The sequence below is a fragment of the Vicugna pacos genome, chromosome 7, assembly GCF_048564905.1.
Source record: "Vicugna pacos chromosome 7, VicPac4, whole genome shotgun sequence".
NCBI lineage: Eukaryota > Metazoa > Chordata > Mammalia > Artiodactyla > Camelidae > Vicugna > Vicugna pacos.
Genome location: NC_132993.1, coordinates 43,723,644 through 43,731,782, shown reverse-complemented (window position 1 = coordinate 43,731,782; position 8,139 = coordinate 43,723,644). Strand labels below are relative to the sequence as shown.

At 36.9% G+C, this 8,139-nt stretch overlaps 1 protein-coding gene across 3 annotated transcripts in view; it reads right to left on the bottom strand.

Annotated features, from left to right (window-relative positions):
- Nucleotides 1–4,526: 4,526 nt before the first annotated feature.
- SKAP2 (src kinase associated phosphoprotein 2) overlaps nt 4,527–8,139 on the bottom strand; it is a 150,510-nt gene continuing 146,897 nt past the window's right edge. The window contains exons 12-13 of one of the 3 annotated variants that reach the window (XM_072964798.1): nt 7,317–7,418; nt 4,527–6,959 (exon numbers count right to left, since the gene is read on the bottom strand). In XM_072964798.1, the coding sequence (XP_072820899.1) occupies nt 7,326–7,418 (93 nt within the window). In that variant the 3' untranslated portion in view covers nt 4,527–6,959; nt 7,317–7,325. The remainder of the gene's footprint in view (nt 6,960–7,316; nt 7,419–8,139) is intronic. The other 2 variants (XM_072964797.1, XM_072964799.1) reach the window with 2 other exon arrangements.

Below are 8,139 nucleotides of genomic sequence, written 5' to 3'. Positions count from 1 at the left end.
CATTTCATTATTATAAGATTTTGAATATAGTTCCCTGTGCTGTACAGAAGAAATTTTTTATCTATTTTTATATATAGTGGTTAACATTTGCAAATCTCAAACTCCCAAATTTATCCTTTCCCACCCCCTCTCCCCAGGTAACCATAAGATTGTTTACTATGTCTGCGAGTCTTTTTCTGTTTTGTAGATGAGTTCATTAATGTCCTCTTTTTTCTTTTCTTTTCCTTTTATTTTATTTTTTTTTAGATTCCACATATGAATGATACCATATGGTATTTTTCTTTCTCTTTCTGGCTTACTTCATTTAGAATGATGATCTCCAGGTCCATCCATGTTGCTTCAAATGGCATTATTTTAATATTTTTTTAATCACTGAGTAGTATTCCATTGTATAAATACACCACAACTTCTTTATCCAGTCATCTGTCAATGGACATTTAGGTTGTTTCCATGTCTTGGCTATTGCATATAGTGCTGCTATGAACTTTGGGGTGCAACGTATCTTTTCAAATTAGAATTCCCTCGGATGTATGCCCAGGAGTGGGATTACTGGATCATATGTTGTCTATTTTTAGTTTTTTGAGGAATCTCCATACTGTTTTCCATAATGGCTGCAGCAAACTGCATTCCCACCAGCAGTATAGGAGGGTTCTCTTTTCTCCACACCCTCTCCAGCATTTATTGTTTGTGGACTTTTGGATGATGGCCATTCTGACTGCTGTGAGGTAATACCTCATTGTAGTTTTGATTTGCATTTCTCTGACAATCAGCGATATTGAACATTTTCCCTTGAAAGGGCTCAATTTCATCCCTCATCTGGCTAAATCCAGAGCCCTCTAGTGAGTGGTAGTTCTTCTTCATCTTCCCACCAGTCTCCAACCACTGAGGTGCAAAAAGACTTAAAAATTTTTTGATCGAAAAACACAAGACTTTCATGTTATGGAACCCTGCACCATGTAGATGCCCAAGAAGTAAGACCTCATATTCAGGTGCCAGATATTCCAATAGAAGTTTTCCTTAAACGAATTCATATCTCAACAAATGGAAAAAAGTCTTATGTCAGACATTGCCATCACTCAGGTACAAAATGACACAAGTTTTACAATGAAGTTTGTTCGCTAATTGTAAAGGGCAGAACAATGTAATAATAATCCTTTAAACTGGTTTTTAAAAACCTATCCATTTAAACACCACCCCCAAAAAACAACTAATTGAAAACTATTTGAGGCAGAAGCAGCTAGCTTTAAATTCCTCCCCAAGGCTTCCTTGCCTGGTCAATGTCCTTAGGTCTGAGGAGACAGAAAGACTAGAAAGGGTTGTTCAAAAAGGGTCTCTTTGGCATGGTGTCCTCTCTCAACTCTGCTGCCTAGACTGACTTCCTATTTTCAGCAAACTGAAAGTTCCTGGCTAATAATGTCGCAGCATTAAAGTTCTTTCTCCGTTGTGGATTAGCTGCTTTGGATTTGACAGAGTCACCATGGTCTGCTTTATGATTACAGAAGGCAAATTCAGCTGACTGTCACTTCTTGAATTATTCTTTTCACAGGCTCTAGACTGTTGTATAAGAATGGTGTCATCATCAATGGTCAATAAGCTTTTATCGAGTGCCTACTACATGCAAAGATGAGAGTTAAGTATTTGCTCTGAATTTGGTATAGGACTGGGAAGCAGAATGATGCTCCATTCAAGGGAGGGAGGCTGGGTAGTTTATACTCCTGGACCTTGGGACAAATTACCTAACCTCAGTTTCCTGATCAGGGAAATGGGAATAAACTAAACAGAATTTATACGGTTGCATGAAAAGTACACAACATGACAAGTAGTAAACACTCAGTTAATATTAGCTCTTGCTATTACCATCTTAAATTGTTATCATTACTTTGACATGACAGTGAAAGGACACAAGCTTTTCTAAGTGGACTCCCACGGGAGCTGGCAGGGGAGACAGTGTATGGGAATCTGCTGATTTGTTGGAATTTCCTCCTCCTCTACAGCAGTCACTTTTAATTGCCATACGTTGGTGTCCTTAATTGCCTCCTCTGAGAGTACCTGTGTGACACTTCCCTAAAACAAGAGCTGAGTCGCTGCTCAAGCCACAAAACGGCACCTGCTTTTACTCTAGCAGGAGTGATATTTTTATATTACAAAGTTGAGGCCAATAAACAGAAAACAGACAAGTGCTGTTCTCTATGACCTCTCTGAGTAATGGATAATAAAAAAGAAAATGGTGAAAACGGAGAAGAGAGAAACCTAAGGGAACACTTTCCGAGGTTCCAAAGTTAAGGAAAGCAGTTACACAATGGGCTTTTGGGGCAATTTCTGTTTTCACATCTTTGCACATATTCACAAGGTTTTCAGCTGCTCAGCTTCCAGCCCCTTCCCCAACCTCACGGAACTCAGCTGAGCACTAGTGTGACGAAAGCCATTTTCTGCACTTATGGGTCCTTTCATCTTGTGACTCAGAGCACTCCAGTTAACATCACCAAAGAACTTTAAAGAAACAGGAAATAAAAGTTTTTTTAAAAAGACAAAAATTGAATTATGGTTGGATGTGGCAACCACAGTGAAACTTCCCAGTTTGAGAGATTCCTTTTTGATCCATCCAAGGCGACAGAACATGTCCAAGATGAGAGGGCTTCTCTGTGACTGGTCAGGTGGATCGCTGGGTGGCAGTGACTGGGGTGTACTGGAAACTAGGTCACTTGCCCCAAGCTGCCTGAGTCACTGGTGCCACTTTTGAAAAAGGGACGACACTGAACACAGGAAAGCAAGGGAGGAAACATCAAAGACGAGCTGCCGCATTCAACTTTCTTGTTTCACAACCTCACTCAATTCTGTTACCAGGAGTCTAATCCAACCCACTTGTGGATGGCATTATGAGGACAATAAAACTGTTGAAGACTCCGTAAAGGGGACTGATTTTTTTGGACTAAGAAAACATTGTCAGTCAGAAAGCCGTTGTACTAACTGATAGGCATTTTCTCTACCGGGTACTGAGGAGTCAAGCTCTTTTCTTCTTAAATCTCAGATACTGTGGGGTGCCATACCAGTTAATTAATAAATATTTACTGCATATACACCATATACTGGGAAGCCCCACATTGGCAATAAATCATATTTCTGATCAAATAGTTATAGAGCAGATTCTACCAGGGAAAACAAGAAAAAGTCCCTGGAACATAGCATTAATGAAATGTCAATCCATGTTACAAAGTTACAAATAATTTTGTAAGGATTTACCTCATCACAAGCAAAATGTTACACTCTTAGAGCTTCCAACATATAGTCTAGAAAAATTCAGCTACACGGCAGTGGATGGTAATGTTGGCTGAAGCTAAGGATGTCCAGAATTCCTTGTTCCCAATCCAGAGGATCAACTGCTTAACTGCTTAAGTGTAGATGAAGTCTGTAGAAAGATATTTAAATAATATACTGCTTCCTCGTTTCTCTGAATTTCAAAATACTCAGGATTTGACTAACAAACCGGCCATTTTAACAAATGTTTTTCTGTTATATATTAATTATATTCATTCAATCTCTGAGTGAATCCAAGTTTTCTACAGTATGATCATGCTTTAATGTCCACCACCTCCTTCTTTACCATATGGATTGCTTTTCAATAGTTTTCAGTCTGTTGAACTCAAGAGAAGCAAAAGTGACCTCCATCCAGTTTGTGTCTATAATTCCATTCAACAACTGAAATACAATCAATTAATCTGAAATGTACCAGCACTGTGCTTGGTTCAGAATTCACACAATGCTTCACTCAGTCTCACTGAGGAAGCTTAAGATTTTAAACTACATGTATGTCAGGGTACGTTTCCTTATAGTGGCCAAACTGCACATCTGGATCTCTGATATATACCCTGCTCTCTGTTCTGTTGTTAGTCATGACCCTGGGTACCAGAGTCTGTGAAATGAGCAGCAATAGGTCAGACTGGAGAAATTATAGGAAAAGTAGGAATCATAAGAACCATGAGAGAGTCCTGACTGGAAACATTTAAGAACAACTGAATGGAATCTCTACTCTTTGTGAAAGGCTATATTCAACACTAATAGCAAAAAGTCTCCACATGTAGATTTCACCTGCAGATGGCTGAAAAGTGGTTTTCTATGATCCCATAATACTTTATGTAATTATCTGTAATTAAATTAGTACAAGATAAAAATAATCTACTTAAAATAATATAAAGTATTCAAAACTGTTGCTAGGCTAGACAACATTCTTTTTCATAAAAGAAAAGTGTCATACACAATAAAGTGGCAAAAATAGACTGGAGTGAGCTGTGGTGAAGTGTAAATCCTACAGCAATGAAAGTAATTTGTATTATCCTTACTTCTTTGAATAAATTCAGATGACAGCCCTATTTCATTTCTTCATTCACTTTGGAGGCCAGATGGCATTAGAATCATTTACTTCACCTTGTTGTGCTTAATTACTACAATCAACACACTATTTTCCAAATTAATCATAACAAAGTAATTTCATTAGTAACACAGCAGGCTGTTGAATTATTAGCATCATAACAGTTTGCAAACAATTAAACTTTATTTGAACCTTAAAAATTTGCAGAGTGGAACATTATTGTAAGATCTAATGGCAACAGAGTACAAATTCAGTACGGAGCAAATAATCAAGCAAAATGCTATGTAAAATATGACTTACAATCACCTTTGAAAAAAATTAGCTCTCTAACTGTTCATAGAAAAACAAATAAAAGCTAAGCAAACATAATGAGAACATAGCAATTAGCATATTTTCTAACAAGCCATGTTGTTTAAATTCACATTAATGATATTATTATGATCTTGAAGAGCGTGTGATATATTGTCAAGGGTGTAAAGAAAACTTTCTCCCTTATAGTGTACAAATGATTTCACCAAATGAACATAAAGTAATCAAGAGTTGCAAGTACCGAGTGTCATTCTTGTCATGCTAATTTTAAATTGTTTGTTTCCTTTCTCATCTCCCAGCTATAATTCAAGTTAAAAAAAGAACAAAGGCCAGAGGAGATCTGGACAGAAGTTAACACTTTTTTCCTGTATTGTCACCATTCAAAGACACTACCTGGCATCAGTTGGCAAAGGACTCCCTCTCCTGGATTAACTGTAAAAGGAGGCAAAAATCTTCTAAATGCTTTGCGTTCTGGGTTTGCCTGAGTGGGGGAGGGGTTCCAAGTGGACCCCATGCAATGAAAAGCTGCTGCCATCTACTGGCCCAGGACTAAAATCTTCACTTAGACCAGAAGCACGTTAACAAGGAAGCCTACGTTTTCAGTGGAACCCACAACAACTTTTGCTTTTCAATCTCTCAAGCTTTGAAAATCAATCCATGAACTTCATCTCCGGTCGTCTCATTTTTGCCAAGATGATTGCAATCTGTTGCGAAAGCTCTATATTAGGAGAAGATTAACAAGTGCACAAATTAATTTCTGAAAGCTTTAACTTGACAACATCTAATTTATATAAAGTAGAATTTACCCACAATCTCTAAAATTAGTATTTTTTTTACATTTGAAATCAGATGATCATAGTATGGAGGGGATAACAGTAAAATATAAACTCTGAAATACTGCTTGGAGATACTTTTTATTAAATAACGGGGGTTTTTAAATATTATCAGCTCATTTGCATGATTAGAATCTTTACTTCTAAAGCAAGGATCTGAAAAGATCAACAAATGTAGTAGCTTCAAATCAATGATTCAGTATTATCAGATTATATCTACTCCAAACAATTAACCAATCAGCAGTATATTTTGATATATATTAAGGCTATACTGGTACGTATACTGGTAGGCACTGAAAATACCTTTGACTTCAAACAGACATGAAAAAGTAATAATATAACTCCACACATTTCACTCTGGCAGTACAGTGCATGCCTCCAGTGTCAGGCTAACGCTACCCATCCACTCACCTTTCGGTACATGTTTTCCCTGTGATTTCTACATTCTCCTCTCTGAGCCTTCCTTCTCTTTTCATTGCTGTGAAAAGTGTAGAGGAGGCTCAAAGCTAGAGTTGCACTGTTTTACAGTGGGACTTTAATAGCACACTAATGATCAGGCAGGGTGGGAGACTGCTCGGTTACGCCCTCTGACTTTGAGAATCCATTGAGATTCTTTATGCCATTGTATTAGTGGCAGAATGAGGCCCCTCATAATTTATTTATTTTATTAAATTTAAAGAAAACTATGGTAGAAAACAGTGGCAAGCCCTTTATGTAAGCAGGGTATTTGTTACATGGCAAAGGGCTTTGCACAAACTGTGGTTCTGGTGTGCACCTGTATAGCAGAAGGCGATGGCATACTCCCACTTGCAATTCTGTCATCCTTCTTTCTTGTGACCACATTTAACATAAAGTGCATTCACCAATCAGTAAAAATTCTGTCATGAAAATGTGTTACTATTGTGGGAAAATTAATATTAAGATAACACATCTGCAAAGTTTTAACAAAGCTACATTCTTTAGACAGCATCTACCAAAAACCTGCATGATACATTCACTTGAAATTTTTATGAAATTACATATTATTGTCTAAAAAATAACTGACATCTTGTATTAGGAGAAATTACAACTCATACCAGAAGGAGCAACGACTGTATAATACATATAAAATAGTGCTGAATTCTTCATACAAATCAAATCAGTAGATAAAAACTATGATGATTTCTTTGCAAAACAGCAACAGGTATACCTTTATTGCTTGCATCTAATTTACATTAATATCCTTCATTTAATTTCACATCAGAGGAATATTATAATGAATGCATAAAACAGTCAAAAGGCAAATGATGTTCAACACAACAAAGAAAGGTTATGAGCTGTCACTCCTGCTTTCACGATGATTCTCAATCCAAGCATTTGCAGACCAGCAGAGGAAACTTCCTTTTCTGCAAGCAGACAGGGAAAGCTGCATTTTAATTTTTTTCTTCAGTCAAAATGTTGATTTTTCCCTGCTTAGAAAAAATTACATTTTTAGCCAAGGAAAAACAATGATTGTTTACTCAACATTTTGTCAATTCACCTCCTCAGAAAGGCCATAAAAGCGGTTTTACTAAAGAGGAGGAGGTTTGGGAAAACAGCTGGTTATTATCAAAGGGACTTTCTCTAAATAAATCTATTTATTTCCAAAGTAAATTCTATGAAGTTATTTTTAAAACTAAACCATTTTTTACTTTAAAGAAGATGATTTGGGAGCATAACCTTTGTGTTATCAGAAAACTACAAAGACTTCTAAGAAGGCAAAGACTCACAACGCAGAGACCAAGAGAACATATGAGCTATTACAGAATATTGGATTAAAATGTACTTACCCAGGACTCTCAAATATCATACATCTCCATTATGTAGGCTTTCGGCACCAAGCCAATGGCTCCCTTCATTTCTCCTACCCACCAGCCATATCTATTGTATTCCTAATTGAAAACAATATGCAATATTAACCTTTAGACTGGTGTAAGTACAATGTCGTTTGTATGCAACTTCTCAGAAATGTTATTTTTTTTATAAAGTTGTAAGAGCTTGAGATGCAAATTGAAACACTTTAATCTTTTTTTTTGTTTCTGGACACTTTAAAAATGCTGTTAGGCAAAGATTTAAATTAACGTATAAGACAAAGCCTGTTTATTTCACGGTGTAGAACACAGAAACAGTCACTTAGGGTAAGAACCTGGCAAATAAAACTGCATAAGGAAGTCGGCTCCCTGGGCCCCTTTCTCTCTCTCTCTCTCTCACACACATACACACACACACACACACACAGCCCGGGGAACACCTTTCTATACGCAAACACCAGTGCTAGAGACTACAAGATCAGAGCCAGGATCCTTAGGTTACGATCTTTGCCTTCAAGGAGCTTATCATCTAGCAAGGATAGAATGATTTTGTCTACAATAAACTACTTAATTCCTAGTTAAACTCATACAATGAAAAATTATTTGGAATGTAGAGGTATGCCGCTTCATGGGAAAACCCAATGTATGAGTATAGATATTTAGACAGATAAATTACAGAATAAGGCAACACTAAAAAATACGTCCCAGAATTGACTTTCCAAAATAATTCACAAAGGGGCTCCTTTTCAGCCCCATAGGCATTTATTGTTCCTCATATTGATCACGAACTACATTAGATAAA